The sequence below is a fragment of the Magnolia sinica genome, chromosome 11 (assembly GCF_029962835.1).
Source record: "Magnolia sinica isolate HGM2019 chromosome 11, MsV1, whole genome shotgun sequence".
Classification (NCBI taxonomy): Eukaryota; Viridiplantae; Streptophyta; class Magnoliopsida; order Magnoliales; family Magnoliaceae; genus Magnolia; species Magnolia sinica.
In genome coordinates, this window is record NC_080583.1 from 2577434 (window position 1) to 2604195 (window position 26762).

At 40.3% G+C, this 26762-nt stretch overlaps 1 protein-coding gene across 1 annotated transcript; it reads left to right on the forward strand.

Annotated features, from left to right (window-relative positions):
- Positions 1 to 4627: 4627 nt before the first annotated feature.
- Positions 4628 to 6529, forward strand: LOC131219063 (lysM domain receptor-like kinase 4). Its single transcript, XM_058214037.1, has one exon. The coding sequence runs from the start codon at positions 4628 to 4630 to the stop codon at positions 6527 to 6529; it is 1902 nt and encodes a 633-aa protein (XP_058070020.1).
- Positions 6530 to 26762: the final 20233 nt, after the last annotated feature.

Consider the following 26762-nt stretch of genomic DNA (forward strand, 5'->3'; position numbering starts at 1 on the left):
CCATTGAGCTTTTAATGGGTTCTTATATTTGTATCTAATGTAGAGTGGGTCGCAGACGGTTTCATGGCCAAGATGGATTAGAAAAGGCCCAATCATAAGTGGAAGTGATCCGGATCGTCTAGACCTTTAAATAGACATATCTCGCAAACTGGAATGAGTTATTCGATGTGGCATATATGATTTTGGAGTAGAATGACCTACTTTAGCCACCCAACTCCACTACACTAGGTTGCCATGCCGAATTTGTGAAATACCATCAACTCTGTGGTAGAATTTTTGTTTTAAGTTCATTTTTAGTATTTATAATAAGTTTTAGTTTGAATACAACTCTCGGTCCATTGGGCTTTAGGAGTTATGCCCAACATGAAAAGTGCTTAGCATAGTTAGGGGAGCATCATGGTTTGGCCAAATAGTATACTTACTAATTTTGGCCGAAAAACATGCACACGGGTAAGAATCATGACCATATATAAAGAGTAAGTTTACTATTCATAGTAACTCCCAATTTTTAGGAGTTTTAGTTGTAGTTTAATTCTGAAGCTTCTTTCATGGCTAAGTATCTGTATTTAAAAGGGTGTAAACTCGTTTATTCAATCATCAATTAATTTACAAATTTTTTAGAATGTTATTTATATTTTTCTTACCTTTTCTTTGTGAATTCTAGAAGTCTCTACAAGGACTCCAAGAAGGTTTGTGGATTCGAAGTAGTTATCCTTGAGGAAGGCAATGATCAACCTCATCACGTTTATCCTGACATCAGTATCACTGATTAAAATATTGGTACTCACCTGATGGACAAAGTGGATCTTATGTACCAACATGGAGGGACCCCACCATTGGAATGGGGCAGGAATCCCAGCACATTCCCGAATGGAATGTAATTCTCATTTTTTGATGATCGCGGTTGGAGATAAATGTTGCAGTCAATACCAATTCTTTATGCTCCCTGTGCGTAGGGCTGTACATGAATTGGGCTAGCCCGATTAACTCGCTCGACTTGGCTCGACCCGGAACAGAGTTTGGGTCGGGACGAGCTATTTTCTTCAGCTCGAAACTGAGTTTGAACCGAGTTCGGATAGGTCCCAGTTCGGCCCAATTCAGTCCAAAATTCGACCCGGCCCGACTCGGTCAAGTGGTGTGTGTGTGTGTGTGTGTGTGTGTGTGTATATATATATATATATATATATATATATATATATATATATATATATATATATATTTAAAACCCTATCCGTTCCTTTCCCTTTTAATCTTTCGGGATAGTTTACCGTCCATCTTTGAAATGACAGTGGCTCATCCACCTTACAGACGTATAACTTGAATGGCGTAGATTCATCCAAATACAAAAAAGAATTATAATGTTTTGACTATTTAGATTTTTTGTGAAGTCTATAATTCAACTATCTAAACCGTTGATTGAGGGCCTTTTAATGGGACACGGATTACTTGCCAAAGTTCTTCCCATAAACTTGCTGTAAGGTCCGAAACTGTCCCAAACTCGGCCTGAACTTGCCCGATTGCTGACCGGGCCGAGTTCGGGCTGGACATGTTGGCCTGATGACCGGGCCGGGTGGGGTTCGGGCTAGATTTGGCTGGTGACCGGGCCAAGTCGAGTTGAGCCCAATTCGACTCAGATCGACTCGTGTACACCCCTACCTGTGCGTACTGAATTCCAGCTCATTGCATGAGCAGGGCTGTCAACAGGCCGGGCGATTTTGAATTGTTTTGGCCCAGGCCATCAGGTAGGACCTATTCAATATTCTGATTTTGCGGCCCGGGCCCGGCCCATTGACACCCCTGCATTTGGATGCTCAGGCGAACTGAAATGCGAACGGTCCGTCGAATCACGCCAAACATGAAGGAAATTAGTAGTATTTAGATTGGGCTGAATCCAAACTGTTGAGTAAGGAGTTGACCCCACATGAGGATCATCTACTACAAAAATCATCCTGAACCACTCATCAGGTGGGCCACATAATAGAAAACAAAAGATAGCAGCTGATAAATAAGAAAATAATAGGTGTGCCTGGTGACACCCTTTTGGACGGTTGGATGTCGCAGGCCCATGATAAGATGGAAATTATCTGCTAGGTGTTTCGTAAATTTGTGGTCCAACGGTCAACCATTGCCTTGATATCTCAATTCAGTATAACGGTGCATCCAAACGCACCCTAATATTTCAAAATATTCAAATGTGAAATCGGCGGCACTAAACCGACACTGTATTTCAGCAACGTAAACTAAAATAAAAAGTGGGTTTTGCTTAAATTAGGGGATGTGGGAGGTTGGTTGATTGGACCATCAGATCTTAGCCATTGAATTAGTGGGCTCTTTTCACATTAAGTGCTCAAATCACAAGCCTTACAGTGGTTTTGAACTTTTAGTAGACTTGTAGAGAATGTATAAGAAAGGGATGTCGTCGTCACAAGACAAACATTGGAATGAGACCAAAATCAACCTTGATCATGTTAACAAATTAACTTTAATCCAAAATCAACGACCCAAAAGTCCTTGATTTATAGAAAAAGGGGCAGTTATTTATTGAAATTGTCGTATTCCGAAAATCAGATGAGTTGAACAACCCAACCCCTTTTTTTGACACTTGTTCGTTGAAAACAGGCTATTCTATATTTTTCATATCTAACCGTTCAATAAAAGTCCACCAATCCAACCGTCGGTGATCGAATAAGCGTAGTTTATGGTTCATAATATCATCTAAACTGGGACCCATAATTTGGACAGTTTTATTTCAATTAATTAATGCCAAATATGCAATTTATAAATGCATGCGTATCATCTATCATGCTCTGCCGGAGTATTGAAGTTTCTCTCTAATAAAAAATGTTGTAAACGGGGGACGCGGATTGCGTTCTACCCCAGCCCGGACCGTAATCCGTCCGGGCAGGGCTCTGTGGGACCCACAGTGATGTAAGTGTTCTATCCACGCCGTTTCGCTTTTATCATACCATTTTATAATGTGATTCTAAAAATGAGAAGGTCCACAACTCCAGTGGACCACACCAAAGGAAGCTGCATTGATAATGACAACCACCGTTGAAACCTTTCTAAGGGCCACTGTGATGTTTTTTTTACCATCCAACCTATTAATAAGGTCATGTAGACGTGGATGAAGTGAAAAAACAAATATAAGCTTGATCTGAAACTTCTCCAGCTCCCAAGAACTTTTTAATGGTGAAAGTTCAATCCCCACTTTGTGGTTCAATTAAGACTTGAACCTAAAACATTTTTTGGAACATACTTTAAAATGATATGATAAAAACGATGAACGGCGTGGATAGAACACTTAGATCACTTTGGGCCCCACGGATCCCTGCCCGCCCGGATACGCAATCCGCGTCCGTAAAGAGGAGAATGTTTGGGGACCGTTTCCGCTAATTAAGGAGCGATACTTTGAGATTATCTCATTTGGGTCAAGAAAGCGCTTCTGAAATTCCGCCGTCGGTTTTAGAATAATAATAAAAAAGAATCCGTGGAATCACCCAAAACTATAGTCCTTATGTTTTCTTCAGCAAATATCGTCGAACCCTCCATGATCAGAACTGTTCATCCTGTGAATCCTTAAATGGACGGCTTATGGTGAAAAATTAATTCCCCATTGGACAATTCAATGGGCTCCACAGTTTCTGAAAATGAACAATCAAAGCTAGGAAGGCCAATGGTTCACATTCTTATTAAAAATAAAAAGGGAGGTCGGAGGGATGTTTTCCGGTCGATATGAGATTCTAGGTACCAAACATTGCCAACGATCCCCACCATTCGAACATAGGAGTACAGGGAAGGACTATGTTTTAATGTAGTCATTAGTTCCACCAAACAATCTCTCAATTTTGTAAAGAAAAAATTAGTACCGTAGATTTCTCCGTGCTATGTCTTTTTTTACTTTTTTATTTTTAGTTTTCTTTCTACGCCCAAAAGCTTATCTCATCAAAATAGATTTTTAGAATATGGAAATAGAGTTTTTGACAAAAATACCTCTAACTTTTAGGGCAAAGTAATTAGAAAAAGTAAGGATATTTTCATCTTTGGAAGTTATCCTAATATAGGTCTAATTTAGTGATTTAAGTTTTTATCAATCTAATTTGCTAATTTAAGTTTTTTTTGGGTCGAATGAAAAAAGATGAGGAGTATATCAGGTTTATATTAAAAAATTACGTTTTAAAGATACACACGTAGGAGTTTATAAATTACATGGCATAAAATCATTTCAATTTATACTATCCAAATTATGGGCCCTAGTTTGGATTCCTCATTGATGAAAAGAAAAACTACATTTATATGATTATCTGACTATCTGATTTGTAGATATTTATTGGACGGTTAAAAATGAAAACAAATCCACAGGTCCTATGTCCACATATCAGATGTTAAGATTTCTCAACCAACCTCATTTTAGTATTTTGACTCGTTCTACAATTTAGTCTGTGTAATCTGAGTTTACCTTTTCAATATATACAATTCCTGAGTGCCCGTGTATCAAGCTTCACACTCTGCCAGAGTATCAAATAACTCCCCAGTTTTAAATTCCAACGCTCATTTTCTTCTCTCAAAAGCATCAGTGTCGTTCCCTCAAAAAAAATTCAATCGTTCCTGCAAGAAGATCACAGCCATGTATGAGAATCTCCTCAATCTTCTCATCTTCTTCTGCTTCTATACTTCAATCCTCAACGCCCAGCAACGATATTCAGGCAATTCAGTGCTAGAATGCACCCCTCAAGTAGACAATGCGCCCCCATCTCCCTCTTTCCTCTACACTTACAATGGCCACACCACATCTTGTAATTCCTTCCTCATCTTCAAATCCCACCCTCCATTCAATTCCATCCCCACCATCTCAACCCTCATGTCATCCAACTCATCCAAGCTGGCCCACCTCAACAACGTCTCGAGATCCACGACATTCCCATCCGGCAAAGAGGTGATTGTTCCTATCACATGCTCTTGTTCGGGCAACTACTACGAGGCCGACACGTCTTATACTATCCGAACCGACGACGAAACGTATTTCATTATAGCAAACGATACATACCAAGGGCTGTCCACGTGTAGCGCTCTGATCAATCGAAATAGTTTTAGTCCGTTGGATTTGTCCACCGGTTTGAAATTGCGGGTCCCACTCCGATGTGCATGTCCCACTAACGGTCAGATTGCTGAAGGGGTGAAATATCTTTTAACTTACTCAATCATCTGGGCAGATACCGTTCCAGATATTTGCAATCGCTTCAACGTGAGTAGAAAGAAGACACTCGATGCAAACGGGTTTTCGGAACCGAACCCGATTATTCATCCTTTCACCACCATTTTGATTCCTCTGCTAACTGAACCATCAATCAATCAAACCATAGTTCAAATCCCGCCGTCCATTTCTCTTCCGCGGCCTGTAATCAATCTCATCAAGAAGAATCAACGGTCGAGGAAAGGACTTCGTGTTCACCTTGTAATCGGAATTACAGTCGGCAGCTTTCTTCTATTCCTCTTCTCTGTTCTTGCCTTCGGCATTCACCGTTACAGGAAGAAGCAGAACAGAAAGGACGAAATAGAAGATTACGAGAACAGAAATCCAAATTGGGTTTTGGTGGAAGATCTTGCAAAAGGCATAGCCCACGTTGATCGGGTACTGAAAGTGTTCAGATACGAGGAATTACAAGCAGGCACGAAGAATTTCAGCCCCGATTGCAGGATCGACGGGTCTGTTTACCGTGGAGTGATTGGAGGAACTGCGTTAGCCATCAAAAGAAAAGATGCGAATGCAGCGGAGGAAATCAAAATACTGAACAGAATCAACCATTTCAATCTGATCAGTCTCTATGGAGTCTGCACAAATGGAGAAAGTTACTACCTTGTTTACGAGTACATGGAAAATGGATCTCTCAAGGATTGGATTTGTGAGAAGATCCGATCAAGAGAACATCAGAGCTGGACCCGAAGGATTCAGATCGCTCTCGACGTCGCCAACGGACTCCACTATCTCCACAAGTTCACAAAGCCAGCTCACGTACACAAGCTCATCAAAAGCAGCAATATTCTTCTAAATCAAGATCTAAGGGCCAAGATTGCTAATTTCAGTCTCGCAAGATCGGAAACAGAGCAGAGCGGCGGATTCGAACTGACAAGGCATGTTGTTGGGACAGTCGGGTACGTTGCGCCCGAGTATTCGGAAACGGGTCTGGTATCACCAAAGCTCGATATCTATGCATTTGGGGTTGTGATGTTGGAGCTGATTACAGGAAAACACGCCGTTATCAAGCGTAACGGAGCAGATGTACCGTTATCGAAAGTTCTAGTATCAGCATCTGAAAGAGGCGAAATGGAAGCTGAAATTCAAAACTTGGTGGACCCCACACTGCCCGATGATCAGATGGATCTGGCATTGGGTGTGGGGAGATTAAGTGTAGCGTGCTTGAAGAGAGATCCGATGAGTCGGCCGTGCATGGGCGAGGTCGTATCTACTCTGTCTAAATTTCTGATGGATTCGAAGAAATGGGAATTCTCAGATGCAGAGAACGTTTGAGAAATTTCGTTTGTCCATTTTTCAGGATCATGGGTCAGAATGATGTGTGTCCATTCTCAATCTACTATCTGTATAACAGAATTATGTAAAAGATTAACTGGATTTTATATTGTAATTATCCTAGTTCTTGCAATTGGGTTTGTAGAATTTTCACGGATGTAAGCTTAGGTGTACTGATTTGTAAAAATTCTTCGATTTTAGCTTTCTTCTGTTGAAGAAATAACTAGTTTGCAGAACAGGACTTGGTTGAGTTGACTCAGTGGGTCATTAGTTAACAAGATGTGTCCTGAGGTTATGTATGTTTCCATCATTCCTTTCTAATTACACCCGAGAGCTCCACGTTTGTGACGTAGGGATGGACGTGATGAGGTTGAGCACTGTCTTTCTCATGGGATAATTACTCTGAATTTATAGAGCTTCGTTGGACTTCTCACGGACGTTCTTGGAATCGACGAGGAGAGATAGAAAATAGAAATAAATTCTAATAAACTTGGAAATAAATTAATTAATCATAAAAATGAATTTACAATCCTTTAAACAGTAATAACAAACCTAGGAAGAAATTTCAAAATCAAATTCCAACTCCCTTAAAATTTGTGACTTACTATAAAGAGTAAACTTGGTACGTCATGATTTCTACTAAATTTTATGATTTTTGACTAAAAATAGTGTCCTATATGTGGCCTAATCATGTTGTTCTCTTAAAATTTCTAAGCCTTTTTCATATTGGATACAAGGCTTGAATGATAGAGAGTTATGATCAAACTAAAACTTAGTATATGATAAAAATGAAAATAAAATGGATTTTCAACCATCGATTTGACGGAATCTCATAAATTTAGCGTAGGCAATCCGGTATAGTGGGTTGGCTGGCTAAAGTAGCTTCTCCTACCCCAAAATCATATACCGTACATCGAATAACTCATTCAAGTTTGCTTTATATGCCCATTTTAGTGTTCCAAAGGTCCTGATCACTTCCGCCTTTGAGTGGACCGTCTTTGGTCCATCTTGGACATGAAAGCGTCCCCAACCCGCTCTACACCAGTTTGGATGTGCAATTGGACTGAATTGTGGACACCTAATTCGTCAATTTAAGGGAAACAACAAGATTATAATGCATTTCCTAGAAATCGAAATAAATAAACTAATTGTGAATTAGATCACTTGTAGTTTATTGAAATAGATATTGCGATTCATTTCAATTGCGCATCCAAACGGAACCCCACAGTTATGATCATCGGTCACTGCCACTTTAGAAGAAGAAAGAAAAAAGAGTTTGTACATCCACATTCAAAGCTAACTCTTCATGAAAAAGATGCAATTTAACTTCAATACTCGGCTTCTGGGCAAGGGAGCTAAGAAATGGGCCCCAGGCCCAGCCCCTCAGACATGCTAAAGCCTAAGTTTAAAATCTATTGGTCCAATCTAGTCCATTGACAACCCTACAATAAACAGTTTCGGAACGGGCCAAAATTTCTCTCTCAACCCAACCTGTTTCACCCACTTAATATTCATCAATTTCAAGCCCGACCTGACCTGACCTGAGCCATTTTACTGGGTTGGGCAACCAACCCAACCCTAACCGAAATGGGGTGGATGTATATTGAGGTGGGGTTGAGTTGGATCATCTAGTCTGGTCCATTGATAAGCTCTATGGATGGGTTGGGTCAGACCGGGTGGGTTCGACTAGAGCCCAACTTGTTTACTTAAATGGACCACATTTTCTAACGTGAGCCCAACCCACTACCCATTTAGCTCGGCCTGAACCCATCCCAGTAGTTGGTTGGGCCCAGTTGATCTGTAAGCCGACCCAGCCCGTTTAAGCCCTACTGGTCACAGACCACAGGCCCTACTTGGCTTAAGTTAGCAATTAAAGGTTCTCCTTAGTTAATCATGGTGGGCTTTTGACAAAATGGCTACTCAGTCCTGGACTTGAAATTTTAAAGTAGCCATTTGGTTTTGATGCATGGGGAAATCCTAATGGCTTCATGATCTAGGCCTTTGATTTGTGGACCCCACCGTGGATTCAGAACATCTTTAAAAAAAAAAGAAAGTAGAGACCACCCAACGGATGGCCACCAATGAATGAACGGTTAAGGGGAAAAACAAGTACAACTATCCACCAAAATGCCAACGGTTGGATAGATAGGATATCCTAATGTGGAGGATTATTTTTGGGTCATCCTCATCCACTGTTGGGCCACAATGGTCTTGGGAACCTAAACACGAGCCCTATTTCTACAATGTGGGCCCATCTTTCACGTCCTCGTTCATCAAAACCACACAATCCCACTAAAGGTTGAAGCCCATCATGTGGTTGGGATGGGCGTTGGCTTTCCATAAATTTATCTGGGCCCCACATGATCTAACTCAACTTCGATCCTGGCGCAAGAACCATTATTCTCATCCATTAATACACATATACCAAACTCAAGTGTTTCGTGCTAAGAACTCATGTGAACCGTGAGGGGCATTAATGTCATTTCACTTCAACTAGTAATGGGCCATGGTGCATTTGACACCTCTCATTAGATAGTACCGGAACATCCATCGTACACAGTCATGCATGTTGCTCAATAACTATGGTTTCTATTGTGGGCCCGTGATGAATGGAGCAGGTAGTCCGAAAATTCATTTCATATGTATTTACAGGACATAAAGGTCAGGCCTGGGCCGGGCTTGGACTAAGGCTCAGGAAAAATTTCAACTCTGTCTTGAGCCCATCTCATAACCCAACTTATGCATTTCGCCGTAGGGGTGCACATGGAACTGGTAGAATCGGTAAACCGGACGGAACCAACCAAACCACATGGTTTGGTTTGGTTCTGAAGTGCATTAGTTCTGGTTCCGAAATTCAAAGAACCGATTAGTTTGGTTTGGTTCTCGATTTTGGGGTTCTATAGAACCGCTGTGAACTGAACTTGGAATCGAACTGTATAACGGAACTCGGAACTGAACTTGGAACCAGACTAGTTTACAATATATTTGTTGACTCATGAGTTATGGTTTACTTTGATTGTTTATGTAAATGTCTTTTTGCACACCATACACAAAATTTTGACCATTCATCGAGTAGATCACAACAAAAATGGACATGGGCTAGATTATAAATAAAAAAATGCAATTGGGCTGGATTATAAAAAACCCAGAACTGTAGAACCGAACCGGTTTTCACGGTCTGGTTCCGGTTGGGTTTTAGGGTGCAAACAGTCTAATTTCGGTTCCAATTTTCCTGGAACTGTTAGGATGGTTCGGCTCTAGTTTCACCCCAGAACCGAACCGACCCATGTGCACCCCTATCTGGCCGTCCAAAAATCAGGTTGGTACATGGGCTGTTGACCTAGAAAAAGGACTCAACCCTGGTCCATTTTGTTCTAGCCCCAAATTCCCATTCCACCATCCCTCTTCTTTGTCGGGCCTATTTACAAAATGCCACAACTTGGGGCCCGCAATTAGTCAGGTTGGCCCATGGGACCCACTTTAAACATGAGGTGGGTCCACCTCGTTGAGCTGGGTCGGTCCGGGGTCAACCCAATTACAAATTGATGGATTGGATCGGACCAGATGGTAATGAATAGTGACTGGGCCCCAATTCCTGGCCCATTTAGTAAATGGTTGTGATCTACTAACACTCACATGGACAAACCATCTTCACCTCTGGTTGATGGTGGAACTAGCAATTGAGTATCGGTGTGAATCGGGAATGGCCTGTTGTGTGGACCGATACGAGTAGCGAACTCGCTTGAGTCGACTCAGACGAGTTGGAAATACTGTTCTATACACTACTGATACTAACCATAGAATCAAGACCTCCGTTTTTCTTAAATCCTGGCCGTTAAAACGTCACTAAAATAAACCCCGATGCTCTAATTCAAATCCAATGGTTGAGACATAGTCCTCCATGCCACCAGGTCAGTACATTAGATCGAGCCGAGCCGAGTCAGACCCAAACCAAGCCAACCAAGATGAAATGGATAGACACTAGTGATAGCAAGTTGTCTGCCCTAATCCCTTCCAAAGGTGGGCCCCACACCCATCATAAATCCCACGTGCCAAGTCTGCAAACCCTATCCCTCTCCATGTCCCACCCTGCTTAAAATCAACCACGCCCCCCCACCAGCCTGGCATCCGTCGCCCTACACGTGGCACTAGACTGTCCACACGCTTGTGAAATAGACAATGTTGGTCCACCACACTGGACCACAGCACCCCCCACGTGGCCTCCGGCCATCCCTGTCTGCCGCCTCCTGCCACGTGTCATAAAACCTCGACAGGACCACCGACCACGTAAGCAAGGCACATTGATTTTAAAGTAGTACACTTTAATAATTCCATGTCCCTATGTAGTGAGTGGGCCATCACTAAAAAGGCAAGGTTGAGAGCTTCTGTCCTTTTTATATTTTGTTCTCCTTTATCCCAATATAATTCCTTTGAGAAGTAGGAGATTAATCTGAGAATTACTGTAATATGTGGACCATACGATGAGAATGTTGGTTTGGTTTTAAGGTACTGTGGTTAGAAAGTGACCTACTTTGAGAAGGATGTTTCCCTATGGTTCCAGCCCAAGTGAAACTCTTCAAGTAAAATGAGGGTGGTCCGTATCAATTTCAGACCTCTTTTAGGCTCTGTCCAGTCCATGAGGTTAGAAATTGGACCACCATTTAAATACTCAGCCACCTTAAGTTTTGAAGGGCGTGGTCGAGTCTACTTATTCTGCCTTTAAGGATACACAAGACCATGTTCCAACCACAAGCTTCTGGCTCAGCCCAAGCCCATCTGAAACTGGGCTGTGTTATTGTGACCAATGGAACGATTTTGGCCAGGCCCGGCCTGATATTTAAGAGCTAAGCCCTGAGCCCGGTATGGGCCTAAAACAGTAGGCCCAATCCCAAGCTCCAAAAATTTTGGTTTGGCTTGCAATTTGAAAGAATCCTCTATCAATTGATCAAGTGGATTATACATACATCAAAATTAAACATTTTAAAGGAATGAAACGAATGGCCTACATTCAACAATCTAAGGATTAGAATGGCACATTCATGTGATGTAACACATGTATGAATAAGTAACTTATGCTATGATTGAGAAATTTTATGACTTGAATATTTAGACCGAGAAATTTTAATACATTTAATTCATTCTATAAAAGATCAAGCCGTTAGAGGATGGCATATCAATGTATAATGGGGTGGGGTGGAATTCTGCACGAGAACATATTAGGCTAGGGTGAAGAGATATTTACAACATAAATGGCATCTCGTGGGAGAATGTATTCTAGATTTGAACACAATACCTTCCTCTTTGATATCATGTCAAACAAACACTCGCTCTAAAAGTTTAAGACATTAGAGAATAGTGTATTAATGTATATCAAGGGACTTTAGAACTCCTTTGCAAGTGTGGGTAGATCTCAATATGGGAATATATTGGGTAAGGGTGGACTTTAGAACTCCTCCGCACCATATGGGAATATATTGGGCAAGGGTAAAGGGACACCACAACTCACACAATAAACAGCCCCCCCTCGTGAGAGAATATATTATGAAGAGACTTGCCAGATTTCTATGAAGAGACTTGCCAGTCTTAGAAATCAAACGCTTGACCATTTGATCTAATACTATGTCAAATCACTAATTTTTCTTTTTAAAGTAAGTGGTTGTTTGACAAGTTGTCCATAAAGTTAGGTACATTCGAGCTTAAATTTATCTCAGTCAAGCTAAAATGACTTATACCCAAGCTGGAATGGAAATATCATTCGGGCCATGCAGAAAGGGCCAAGAACAACCTACAAGCCAAGCCAGTATGTCGAAGCTCAGTCCAAAGATGGGCGGGGTGGGCTACCTGGTCCATTTTCACCGTTTATCTCCAACCTAGACCATTCCTGCCATCTTTTTCATATATAGAAAGGGAATTTTACCAAACTTTCTTCAAATTTATGATTTTACTGGACAATGCTTAGATTTCTTTAAAAAATCAGAAAGTGATTATGTAGTGTGATTTGTCTAAAATGCTCAATATTTTACACAAAATATAAAAAATAAAAAATCTACAAAGTCATGATTTAGAAGGATTGTGGAGCTACTAGGTGAGTGTATGATATCCAACCATCCAAGAGATACATCCCATCATGATCAAACAATCAAGCCAATCATCATCAGTATCCCAGGTCAGTTTGGAAGTCTTTAGGTACATGCATTTCTTTAAGGGCGTGTTTGAGCGGTGGGATTAGAAGCCATTAGGTGGGATGGGATTCATCTGGTCCTGTGCCAATTCCACTCCATGTTTGGGAGGAATGGAAAAGCTTTGAATTAGATTAGATGGAATTACATTGGTCCCATGCAAATTTCACTCAATGTTAGCAAGTTGCGTAGGTCCTGCCATGATGTGTGGGCTAATATCCACACCGTCCACCCATTTTTCGAGATTATTTTAGAGCATGGGCCAAAAAATCAGGTAAATTTAAATCTCAAGTGGACCCCACCATAGAAAGCAATGGGGATTGAATACTTACCGTTGAAAACTTCTTTGGGGCCACATAAGTTTTGGATCTACCTCATTTTTAGGCCCTTGCCATAAAATGAGGTTACAAAACAAATAAACGGTTTAGATATAACACATGTGTTATTCTCAGTAATTTCAAATGATAGTCAGTATATCCATTCAATGTACCACCATATTACCAACAAAGCATGACATTAATCTTATCCCATGGCAACCGGGAACAATCCCTGCTATGGGTAATAATTATGTTTTTTGAATCCCATCCTACCTAATCTCTTCTAATCGCACCGCCCAAACACACCCTGAATAGTAGTGAGTGGTATTTAGTAAAGTGAAATGGGTGAAAAAAATAATACATGCAATTGACCTAAATCAGTTAAATAAATTATTCATATGATAATAACGTTATTTTTTGTTGTGTGGCCCACCATTTTCTCATCTCATTTTTTGTTGTGTGGCCTCCTATTTTCTCATCTCATAATCGTGGTGGGGCCTTAATTGTTCGAAACGTAGGGAGTCATACACACACCACATGGGCTAAGAAATTGATGGTTAAGCAAGAAAACATAGTGATTGTTCACCACTTCACATGCAATCAAAACAAAAGAAAACTATTCAATGGCTAGGATCTTCCAAATCTAGGGGATTTTTGTGCACTGGCATCCACAGTGAATCTCGTGATATTGATGGTTTGGATCACTGAACTGTGGGTCCCACTTATACTAAGATAAACTCAGTGCTGTCTCTTTCGATCTCTATATAGTTCCCTCTCTCTCTCTCTCTCTATAGTTCCCATTTGTAGCCATTAATGCAGAAGTTGCTGTCCATCATGATTTGGGATGTTCTACTAGTGGAATCAACGGTCCTTGGCATCGTTGGAGTTGTTTGAGCACCTTATGATGGTTCGCACGCATGCACTCAGAATTTGTATCTGTGCCATACGTAAAACTCGAATCAAAACCGTGAAAATCAGGGACCATCATAAGCCTAGAATCTGGATTGATTAAATGATCGCTGAGTTTGATTAATGGACATTTGTTGGTTGATCATAGACGATTGGCTATTTTTCATCTTAAGCGGTCATGTTCAACAATTGGTATGATTGGTCATCAATTTGGTGTTTTTTTTTTTTTTTTTTTTTCCCCTCATAAAGTTGGTACCGCAATTTGGACGGTTTGATTTTATTTTTGTACACAACATGTGGACGATTTTTGAGCTCACGTCTACCAACCATCACACTCTACCAGAGTATCAAAGTCTTTCTTAATCTATTCCTTTACTTATTGGACAACGACATAATCCAATAGCATCAGATCTGGGGCATCTAAGAAGAGAAATGATGAGAAGAGATTCGCTTTCACACGTACTAACGTGGCAAGCATATGCCACAGCCCATCCAATTGGCCATTCCTCATGTGGGGCCCACCGTGGGCACAAATTCATTGGAGTCCATTCATCAGGCTGGCCTAACATTAAAAAATAGCATTTAATAAAATATTTTTAAATTTTAATTTACTCATTTTTTGAGAAAAACTTAGAAAAGAAAAACCCAATTTCAAAATATAATTATTGACATTTAATTAGAAATGTAAAGTTCAGAGCATGAACGGTGGAGATTTCAATCAAATTCACTTGCATGGTCTTAAATAGGATGATGAGATTTTAACGGTGGAAAAGATTACCATTTCAAGACCAACAACTATAATCTTGATCTTTGATTTGTCCCTTGAGCAGTCAACCCAAGTAGAGAAAGGGTGAGAGACTTTGATGCGTTGGCCCACCAATCAAAACGAATCTAGGACACTTCTTTCCTATATCGAGTAGGATTATCATTTCTTGATGTTAAAGTTCAAACCCTAGATTCTTTCTTTCTTTTCCTTCTTACGGTAAGGAAATCATTCGATTGCCTAGTAGCTATGATGATTGATTCCCATTTACATAGCTAAAAATCCAACCGTCCAAATCGTGGGCCCCTCTTTATATGATAATTGATCACCTACCAGGCAATGGTGCTGTACCATCTGTCCCCACCAACATGCCACCTTTTTTTTAGGAAATCAGTACAATAAAAAAAATAGGCTACACCTTGAAGATGATCAACCTCCTTAAATCAGGCTGACCCATTTACTAGATGGGCCATAACGGTATGTTGAGCCAAACCAACGGTTATTTATTTATCCCAAAAGTGTGGCCCACCTCATTGATGGGTCAGCCTGATTTTTTTGTCAGATGATCTTCATAGAGAGGCCTACAGTTTCAATGGTACCGATAATCTACAAAAGTGGTACGTTGGCTAGAAAGATGGCATCGTACCATAAGTTGTACGGCTGCAATAAGATTGGTTAAATGATTTTAACATCTGATTATGGACATTGTTTATTGAATTCAGACCGTTGACGTATTTTCACTTCAGTTATCCATTGTAGTCACTCGTTGGCCCATGATGTGGACTGTTTAACTTGAATTGTCAGTATACAATTTCTTTTTGATTCCCTACCAATTATCAAAGTCTGGCAGAGTACCAAAGTTTTCCTATTTACAGAAATTACTTTCCTGAGTGGTCATGATAGTAATGGGCTTGTGTTGGTTCTGGTCCAGGAGTTTTAAGTGGTCAAGATGATCTTTTTGGGAGTTTTGACTTCGGGTCGGGTTTGGTGGCCCACTGATCAGGACAGCCACCTGACGTTGAATCCATGAGCTGGGCACAAGATGACCCACTCAAAAAAGGTCACATGATATTGATTTAACTGGGCTTTGGATGATGTGGGGCCCACTAATTTGATAGAAACAGCCAACAGGTGAAAAGGTATCCAAGGGTGGTAACAGAAACATAAAGGCATGTATGTAGCACGTGTGAACAATCCATGCCTATGCTAGATCGGAGACGTTCGTCAGCCAACAACGTGGGTGCATTATCTGTAGAAATCAGGTTTATACGATCATCAGTGGGCCACACCTGTACAAAATAAATGAAGGTCAAGAGATCAATCAACCAACGGTTCAAATTCTCTGTACATGCGCACCCACTAGATGAACAAAAATTTTCCCAATATGGGATCCAACGAATCTGCAGAACATGGATGGCCCCACAAGCAGGTCCGATCTTACACACGTGCGATTCTTTTACACGTGTGAGGCTGGTGCGCATGAGCATCCGTATAGTACTACTTTATATTGACTCCACGGAAACTCGTGACTCGCAGCATTATTGAGGATGATCTCTCACCTGATCCAAGAAGATTCTTAGATTAGTTATTCTCTATTGAGGAATAATCACACACGCCCCAGTAGACAGAAAGAAGGTCCACCCCTCCTACACGTGCCAACTTGGCATGTAAGTACTCCATCCAAACCGTCCAAAAGGTGGTGTCCGGTACGAAGATCATCCACTCCAAAAACCATGCTGGTCCACTCATCAGGCAGGGCACTCTATACGAAAACAAAGGACGGTTTAAACAACAACAGCACGGCCTGCCTGATGAGTTGACAAGTCTGATATTTGCTTCAAGCCTTATAGGCGGTGTGGGCCACCATCATCACGGGTAGGATGTTGTATACACATGACAGGTTAGCAGATATGATGGAGTGGACCGTGGGTGCATGGGACCATTCCTCTTTCGGGTTCATGAGGTAATTACATAGACATGATTAGCACTTTTGAAATTCATAATCTCTATATATTAATATATTAATCTTAATTAGTTATAAAATCTAATCATGTCTGATTTTCAACTTCGGAAACCAATGAGAGAGGAAGCTGAATCATGAGGCCCATGCCTACTTTAATAAATAAATAAATAAATAATAAATTAAGAGCAAGACTCCTATGTTAGTTTTGCACCATTTAATAAAAATAGTGGTGACTCATTTCCTCCCACGTGGCACTAACGTACAACTGTCCACACTGTAGCTTTGAATATTAGTTTGTGTTGGTGTGGTAGTAGAAGTTGATTTTTTCATATCATGATTGAAATAGTTCAAATTATGGTCCCACTGAAGATGGAGGTTAGTAAAGTCATATTGGAGTTTTCTGCTGTCATTGCTAACTTAAATCATGGTAAGAAGGGTGAGTTGGGTTAAGTTGGCGTACACGAATTGGTGATATTCAGAAGATATGTGGGACCCACAGAGATGTATGTAATAAATTGGCTCCGTCTATCAGTTTCTCAACGTCACAATAAGACAATATTCTAAAAATAAAATAATTATAACTCAAGTGGGTCACATCACATAGAATAGTAAGTTTGAACAACCACATGACAAATCCACCCCATCCATCAGTTTTTCAAGATCACAATAGGTCAAAAGTCTAAAAGCTAAAGTGGGCCACATCACATGAAACGGTAGGATTGAATAACCAGGATTGGAAACTTTGAGGGGCTATGGAAGTTTTGTATCATAATGATATTTGTTCGGGGAATTTATATGAGTGCTAATAACCCTATGAACAGGTTGGATGGCTTGTAATTAAATGTTTTGGTTGGCTTTAAGAAGGTTTCAATTATGAACATTTTCATTTTTCATTGTTTCAAGTGGTAGAACCTTCTATAGTTTGTAAATTTGCTTAATTTTTGAACTCCTACATTATTGCGATGTTCAAAAAACTAATGGATGAATGGATTGATCACAAGCATCCTTGTGAGTTCCACCAATCTTCCCACCATAAGAACTTTTAATGGCATGGAATAGTCATTTATCGTTAATTTTAAGCTGGCAGCTGATATAAAATTATTATTATTATTTTTGTTATGATTTCACGATTTGGCGTACATAGTTATTCTAAATTAGTTTAGATAAGGCTATGCATATTACATATTTATAAACCCGAGCCATCTAATCAATGGCTTTTAAATGGATGGTTGAAAGAAAAAGGTAGTGAATAGTGAGTGGTTTGGATTTAAGGAAAAAATCAGATGGTTCACATCATCCTCTCCCTGCAACTTTTCTTATGCTTGGATAAGAGACTTGAATGGTGTGGATTCTCATGCAACTATGCCATTCGGACGTTTGAGAAGTCACCACTATTTCTGTGGTGTAGAACTTGCATTGTCTAGCCCGATAAAATATATAGGATCCATGGATGTTTGGCGTCACTAATGACTATACTAGAAAAAAGACAATGCCCCAGCTTGCGTTTGGATTCCTTAGCACTCGCATCGCCTATCTGGACCGTCCATTTGGTCCAGTGCACTCCTCATAGGCTGACTTGAAGAAAACCATACTAATCAGATAATCTAAACCATCCTTTCAGTGGCTTGTGAAAATCGACGGAATAGATTGTTCGTAGGAGATAGGTCCACTCATAGTAGTGGAGGAAGAGTGGACTCCACCTAATGGATGGCCTAGATATTTGATGTGGATGTAAAGGAGTCCAATCGCAGCTCGATGTATGGGAAGGTTTCCATACACTTGGGATCCAACAAGTTTGCCAAGCTCACACACATGTGATGCGCAGGTCATTCCCAAACACGTGCCAATACGACACACATGTTTGAGATCGTGACTGCAAGTTAGTGAAACGAATTTTTCAGATCTTCTGACGTAAAAATACGGTTGTTTTATTCCTCAGGTGGGCCACAATAAAAAAAAATAGATGGCTATAAAATTTGTTCTTTTCGTGCGTGGCCCACCTAACGGTTAAAATGGTCTGATTTTTGAGTCACAAGATCTATGGGCGTCTTTTCCACTTGATGGAAGGTATGGATCTCGCATGTGTGCCACGTGTGGGCGCGCATGGATGGGCAAGGCTCCACACGCGTGTAGAATTAACGAATTCTTTATTTGTTTCAATGCGGTGTATTTGATACTCCAGCAGCATATGACGCTTCATACACAAGCACTCAGAAGCTGGACACGTGGCATACATTAGCTCAAGCTAAACCAAGCAAAACTGCAGAACTCTAAGTTTTAGTCTCAAAATAAAATTGCTTGAAAATCCAAACTTCTGATTCATTGACACTTGTTTGTTGAAATAGGACCACTAGATATTTTCATTCTAGACCGTCCAATAAATGTCCACTAATCTGATAGTCAGATACTCAAACATGTGGAATTTCATTTTTCATGATGCATCTAAGATGGGATCCATAATTTTGATAGTTATAATTTGAATAAACCTTTGCCACCTATGCAATTTATAAATAATCTCCTAACCGCCTGTATATCATCCATCACACTATGCCGGGGTATCAAAGTTTTGTCTCTTTTTCAACCAAGTGTTTGGCTCCAAAAACGTCCGGAAAGGATCACAATTTTTTATTCATATGCAAACAAGCAATTTTTATATGATTGCTCATATTAAAACGAGACACCCATTTAAAAATAAATAAATAAATAAATAAATAAAAGGTCCACTCATCAGGTGGGTCCCACATTTTCAAATTGAATATCTACTTTTGATCCATTCCTTCTAACCATCCATTTTATTGCACGTGTGACCACGGCTAGCTCAGGTGGGTCCACTCCATGACTAGCATGCTTGTATATAGATAGGCCAGCGAGTTCTTAATTATTTCATCAACGTTCAGGTAAACCAGCCAAATGGTCTAGATTAGGGCCCGTTTGGCCGGGTGGATTAGGAGGGATTGAACGGTATTAGGGTGGATGGCATGGATTTCTAGGTAATAATGGTGTTGTCGGTGGATTGTCTGGAGATCCATGGGATTGCTATATCCCTGGATTGCTACATCCAGTCCGTTTGGCGCGCCTGGCCAATCCCGGTATTAAACCTTCTCCCCCCTTCCAATCTCTCAAACCAAACACGTCCCTAGTCAAATTTGAAAGGATTAGGGTGGATTGGATGGGATTTAAAGGTACTGATGGTGTTGTCAGTGGATTGTCTTAAGATCCATGGGATTGGGATCAGATCACCGACTGTGTTTGGCACGCCAGGCCAATCCCAGGATTTGACTTCCAATCCCTTCCAATACCATCCAATCCCTTCCAATCCGACCGGCCAAACGAGCCCTAATCTAGACCATTTGGCTGGTTTAGATTAGGGATGACTTAGTTGGAGTCACTAGAGAGTCGTCTGACTCAACTGGTCAACTGAGTTGAGTCATTGAATATTTTGAGTTTGACTCGGGTTGGGTTCCTTGTAGCGAGTCAGGGACCGACTCGCAGAAAGCAATGCTTATTATGCGTGAGCAGCCACACATGCCCTGTCCGAGATCTCAGCTACTCATAAGGAGGGCCATAATAGGCTGATCTTCTCTTTTGGTGGGCCACGCAGGTACTTTGAAGGTGGACTGCTGGTGAAGTCTTGTACGTTTGTTTATCATCTACTTCTTTTGTACAGGTGTGTCCAGCAGTTGAATAAAACTGTTTGTACCTTGGCCTATCCACATTGACAAGTGAGAAGCCTTTATAGGTTGCCACGGTCTATTTACACTCATTTTTGGTAACATCATATCTACTAATAGAAAACTGTCATGTTGTAACACTACATGTATGGCACACATAGAAGTCATATTCGCACTCGAAGAAATCTTCAGTTGAGGTTCCTTTAGAGTCATGAATTTCATTATTAAAGTGATGGCATAGACACTTACGCATGCCTGAGTCATCGTATTCTATGTGGCCATGTTTATTATGCCGTTTAATGAGATTGTGTACTTGGCATGCCTATAAAAATAATTCGCTACTAGAGATCTTTCCAAAAATGTTTGGAGAGCCAACAACACTTAAGAAGGCTCTAAATATAAGAAAATCGGACCAATATCAAAGTCAATTCCGCTTTGGTTTAGATCCAAGCCAAAAGAGATAGACACATTAGCTAAATCAAGTCTTAAGTGATGGTCCAATCAAAATCAAGAGTTTGAGAGATCAGGATGTGATGGGTCATATCCATCTATCCCCTCTAGTACTCCAAACTATCCTGTAATGAAGGGTAAAAATGTAAGAACTGGTTTGACTGAACCATCCAACACCTTAAAGCAGAAGAGCAAGATGCCATGATCAATTTGAGATATACTATTGGCCCTAACTTGACTAAAAAATCATACATTAATTATTGCAACATTTTACTATGATATAGGTGACAAGTTGATCACAACCAGAAAACTGGCCGGTCAAAAAATAGGACCATTGGTTCGTGTTCAACATATATTGTGGTCCACCATTGATCTGAAAGAGCCCATGTTTAGGTGATCTAAACCGTTGATCCGAAGGTATCCTTCGTGGATGGGGGATCCTAGAAAGATCATATCTGTTGGGAGATTCTAAACCCGTGATAAGTTGCATTAAAAAAACGATGGTCAAATGTAAATTAAAAAAAAGAAAAAAAAAAAAAGAAAAAGAAAAGAAGAAGGCCACATATCATATAATTATGGTCATCAAATCTGGAATCCTTCAAGGTATCTCGACCGTCCAATGCGGGGCCCACCAGTTTGTACTGAATGTATTCATAAGGACACTACACGCTCTCTGATGCATCCGCACATCTATTTAAATTTCATTTTATTATAAGGGGAGTCATTCGGCAGAGTATGATACTTGATAATCAGGCCCTCAGAAAGTGTATAATGGCCATATATAATTCAATGAAATGGATAAGATTTTCAAAACCCCCTGTCGCTAAGTCACAGTCCTAAAATCAGATTGGTGTACCATTCCTAACCTTTGATTTGCAGACACTTCTGGTTTGTGAAGATTTTTAGCCGTCCAATAAATGTCTACCAATCCTAAAGTCAGATAATCAATGCTTCATGGTACATCTAAAGTGGGACCACAATTTGGATAGTCTGATTTGACTCACATGCCATGTACGTAATTCTTAAGTGCCTGTGTATCATCTCCATCACACTGCCGGAGTATGGCCCGTTCATGAGCTCGACGGAGTACTAAAGAGAGTGCGCACTAGTCAGTCAGTTAGCTACGCGATGCGAATTGTTGATTAGCCGTTTGAGTGGTGGGCCCCACCAAGGATAAGCCATGATAATAATATGAGTTGCCAAACATGATCCTGTCCATTTGATTTATTGACAAATAAAATCATATATTCATCAACGGTTAGGATCATATATACAGAGGATAAAATGAGCTTGCATGATCTATCCATACTCCCTCCTGAAGCCAATCTTAGACTAATCAACAGGGTCCACTTGGTGGGCCATGATTTCCCTTCACTTCAGTAGTCCGCATACTACTATTTGCATTTGCATTCTTCAATGTCGCATGATGTGATCCACGGCGTCCAAACACCACATTAAAAATGGTGGGGTCCTATGCTCATAAAAAGGATGGTACTTCGCCGTAGTACCGAGTTGTTTACTCCGCTGTTGATGAAATATGATGTTACGTTGCTCTTCCGTTCGTTTATGGGACATGACTGGTACATGGTTTGAATACTATACGGCCGCTATGTTTTTAGGACATGAGAGAGTAAACTGAAGTGGTACTTCGAGGTGTACCATACCTGATATGATTAATATTTGTCCCTAGATTCACCAATTTCTAACCATTGATCATCTACACTAGTTTGTTCTTTTTGGAGCATCGGACTGTCCATTTATGATCACTAATCGGGCAGTTCCATTTGTCCGATCAGTATGATTTTTTATTTTTATTTTAATTGTGATCCACAAATAAATATGGGTCCTATAGTTTGGACGGTTCGGATTGAGTTACATATATGTGATGTGAATGTTAGCCTTAAAGATGTACATAGATTGTCATGCTCTACCAGGCCTATTATGACTAATACCCTTCGATCAATTGGTGGTTAATCAATGGCTACCAATTTTCTCTCATCCAATTTCCATGAGGAGGGTGTGTTTGGATTAGGGGTGTACATGAACCGAGTTAGCTCTGTTAGCTCGCTCGGCTCAACTCTAAAAACCTTGATTTGACTTAGTTGAAGAAGCTAAGTTCGAGCTGAGATGAGTTGTTTTTTTGAGCTCCCCAAAAATTTGGAACCAAGTTCAAGCTCGACTCGACTCGGATCGAACCCCAACTTGAATCAAACTAGTTCGGTGACTTAGTTACTTTGATATTGATGTTGCTTACCAAGTGTTTGAAATGACTCAACCAAGTATCGGCTAATGGCAAGGAAGGTATGTATATGAAACAAATATCATTTTTTCTTGATTTTGATGTTGCTTATAAAGTGCTTGATGAAATACTTGTAAATAGTTGCTGATGTTTTACATACAATGAGAAATTGAAAGTGCACAACATGTGTTTGTGAAAATGACGTAGATGCTCGAACTCGGCTCGAACTGGCCTGAGCTACTGATCGAACCGAGCCGAGCTGGCTAGTCAGGCTCGAAGACGGAGCGAGCCAAGTTCAAGCTGGGGTCAGCTAGTGGCCGAGCCGAGTCAAGCTGAGGCCAGCTCGACTCGGTTCAACTCGGTGTACACCCCTAATTTGGATGCCTGTGTTTTCCATTTCTCAATAAATCTTTAATGCAGTGGACCACACCTTGGATCGATCAGGTGCAAAGATCTCATCAACATGTAGGTCATGTGGATCCTACCCAGTGATGATCACAGTGCAAATAAGGAGATCCCATCCATTGAATATGGGTAGATCATGAGAGAGAGCTCAATAGATCCAAGGGAATGGGGGTGGCAATGGCCCCGCTGGGCTGATGTTGGCCTTGACCTTAGCTATGCTTAAAAGGACTCAGTCCCAACCTTACTTGTGCTAAAAAGGTTCCAACCCTAGTCTTAATTGGGCTAAAAAGACCTAGGCCGTAGCCAATCCGTTCTCGTGTAAGGCCGACTTGAGCAGAAGTGGATTGGCTGGTGTACCATACACCAGCGATATAGCTGATGTGGGCACGTGTCATTAGAAGACGAGCGCTAACGCTCTTTGAGCTCCGAGTTGTACGAACGGTTCAAAGGAGATCAAAGTTACATGGGACAAAAAATGATGTATGTATACATCCACACCGTTCATCCATTTTTCAAGATCATTTTAGAGTATGAGCCAAAAAATGAATTATATCCAAAACTAAATAGACCATACCACAAATAGCAGCGGAATAATGATTTTCACCGTTAAAACATTTATAGGGCCCACCATAACGTTTATTTTCCATCCAATTTGTTCATATGGTCACAAAAACCTGGATGAAGAGGAAAAACAAATTTCATATTGATTCAAAACTTCTATGATCCCCAAAAGGGTTCCAATGGTAGACGTTCAATCCCCATTGCTTTTTCCAGTGTGGTCCACTTGATCTTTAGATTTATCTTATTTTTTGGATGAAGCCTTATGATGAGCTAGTAAAATGAATGGACAATTTGGATATAACACATACCTCATAATGGGACTAACTTGCTGACGTTAACGCACCCGATGGATCACTTGTGTGTGGTACACCAGCCAATCCACTTCCGACCTTAGCTAAGGCTTGCTATTAGGAGAAGATTCATATGATCAAAGGATTGAAATAGTCAAGGGTTCAAATAAAACTTGTTGCTTGCCCATGATAAGTCACATCATATAAATGATTTTCATTTTACGAAGGATCATTTCAATCCTAAATTACTTTTAAGGCATGTTTGATTTGCTGTTACGTGGAATTTGAGTGAATTTAACAATTAATTAATATTTATCTTACTAAAATTGGATGTAAAATTTGACATCTTTAGTAGGTTGCCGTTCAGAAAAGGAAGCCTTAAGATTAGAGTTGGGAACATGGCGACTCGACTCGGCCGGCTCGTTCAGACCCGACTCGATCCGAATCGAGTGAGTGAATCGATCCAAACCCAATGGACTTTGTCCATTCCGAACTCAAACCAAGTCGAGTTTGGGTCACCCAGTAACTCGACTTGACTTGACTCGACTCGACTCGAAATCTGACTTGGTACTTACTTGACTCAATTCAAAACTCGAATCATACATAAAAATGTATCCAAATTTGACATTTCAGATCTAAGATGACATGTAACTAATGAAGAGGCTGCAATTCTGGTAGGTGCACCTAGGTTCTGAGCTCTAATTTCAGCTCGCAGATACCCGCCATACCTGACCCGACTTGGTGCTGACTCGACCTGACTCGGTACCTGTGATAAGGTCGGACTCAGTTCGGGTTAATCCAAGCTAGACCTGGACTCGGATTGAGTTAGGCATGCTAGACTTGATACCAAGTCGGGTCAAGTTCGGGTTAGGTCTATTTCAAAACCGATCAAGTTGGGTTAGCCTTAACTCGGTCCGACTCGATTCAATGCCCAACTTTACTTAAGATTCTAGGTGACCAAACTTTGCGAGCTCCACCATGATGTATATCTTTTATCCACATAGTCCATTTATACTATACGATCATTTACGGGCATGAGCTCGAAATTGAAGCAAATCCAAAACTTAGGAAGATCACAACACAAGAAACAGTGGAAGCAATGATGTCATTCGTTGCAACCTACATATGACCCGCCATAATGTTTATTTGAGATCCAACTTGTTCGTAAGGTCACATAGGCATGGATGAAGGGAAAACACAAATATCATCTTAATCCAAAGTTTCTATAGTCCTTAAGAAGTTTTCAATGAGTATTATTCCATCCCCACTGTTTTTTTGTGGTACGATGGGTTAAAGTTCTAGATCTACCTCATTTCTTAGTTCATGCCCAAAAATAACCAAATCATTTTTTTTAGCTCATCCACACACATGCACACATGCAAACATAGAGGTGATGGGGTCTAACATGTGTAGTTACTTGCATAGAAATTTAAAATGGCAAATGCCCATGAGTAAATAGAATTGACATCAATTGTGGAGATAAAATCTGAACAGTTGGATGTTATAGATGTATGGATGAGATTTGCAGAGTTAAATCTAAATGCATTGCAATGTGACACATCATTAGTCAACTTTTGAATTCGGACCCTCTTCCAAATTCACATTATAAATCTCAACTTGGATAATGGATACACAACAAATAAAATCTCTTAAATTCTATCATTTTAATCATTCCAAATTAGTTCTTTTTCTTCGAAAATGAATAGCTATCATAACCCTTGTCTAATCAAATGGTTGGATACACACCAAATAAAATCTCTTAAATTCTATCATTTTAATCATTCCAAATTAGTTCTTTTTCTTTGAAAATGAATAGCTATCATAACCCTTGTCTAACCAAATGGTTGAAATATCAAAATTTTCTTACATCCCTCATGAAAAGGAGCTAGCCCTATTGCATGCATAGTTAATAAATAAATAAATAACTAAAATTCCAATGTATAAATTCCACGTGGTATTATAAATTTATAATAGGTGAGGCATGTAAATGACCACATACTCTTTCTAATATTCGAAATCTTTCTGATATCCTTCTTAAACTGAAAGTTGCATGGCTACCCGGTAATATACGGTATAAATACGTACCACCCATGTGAGTGAGTGCAGGAATGAATATTTTGATACTCACATGAGTACCTATGCACCCAGCAATTGGTACACATTCCATACATTCAACTGAACTGAACCGTCAAAATCATGTGTACCCTTTAAATGGCTCAAAACCAAAAGAAATGTTTATGTGGGACACTCCGAATAGGCTGGGGCTCTGAGGGGCCCACCATGATGTGTGGGTTTTATCCACACCGTCCATCCATTTATTTATATTGTTTTAGGTGGTCGGCCAAAAAACTAGGTAGATCCAAGGATCAAGTAGGCCACACCATGATGCCCACCATTGAAACCTTCATAGGGCCCACCGTTATGTTTATTTACTATCTGACATCATAAGGTCACATGGACCTGGATGAACGGAAAACACAAATATC

Excerpts from the sequence above, each read along its gene's own strand:
- LOC131219063 (XM_058214037.1), top strand. The coding sequence starts at position 4,628 with ATGTATGAGAATCTCCTCAATCTTCTCATCTTCTTCTGCTTCTATACT.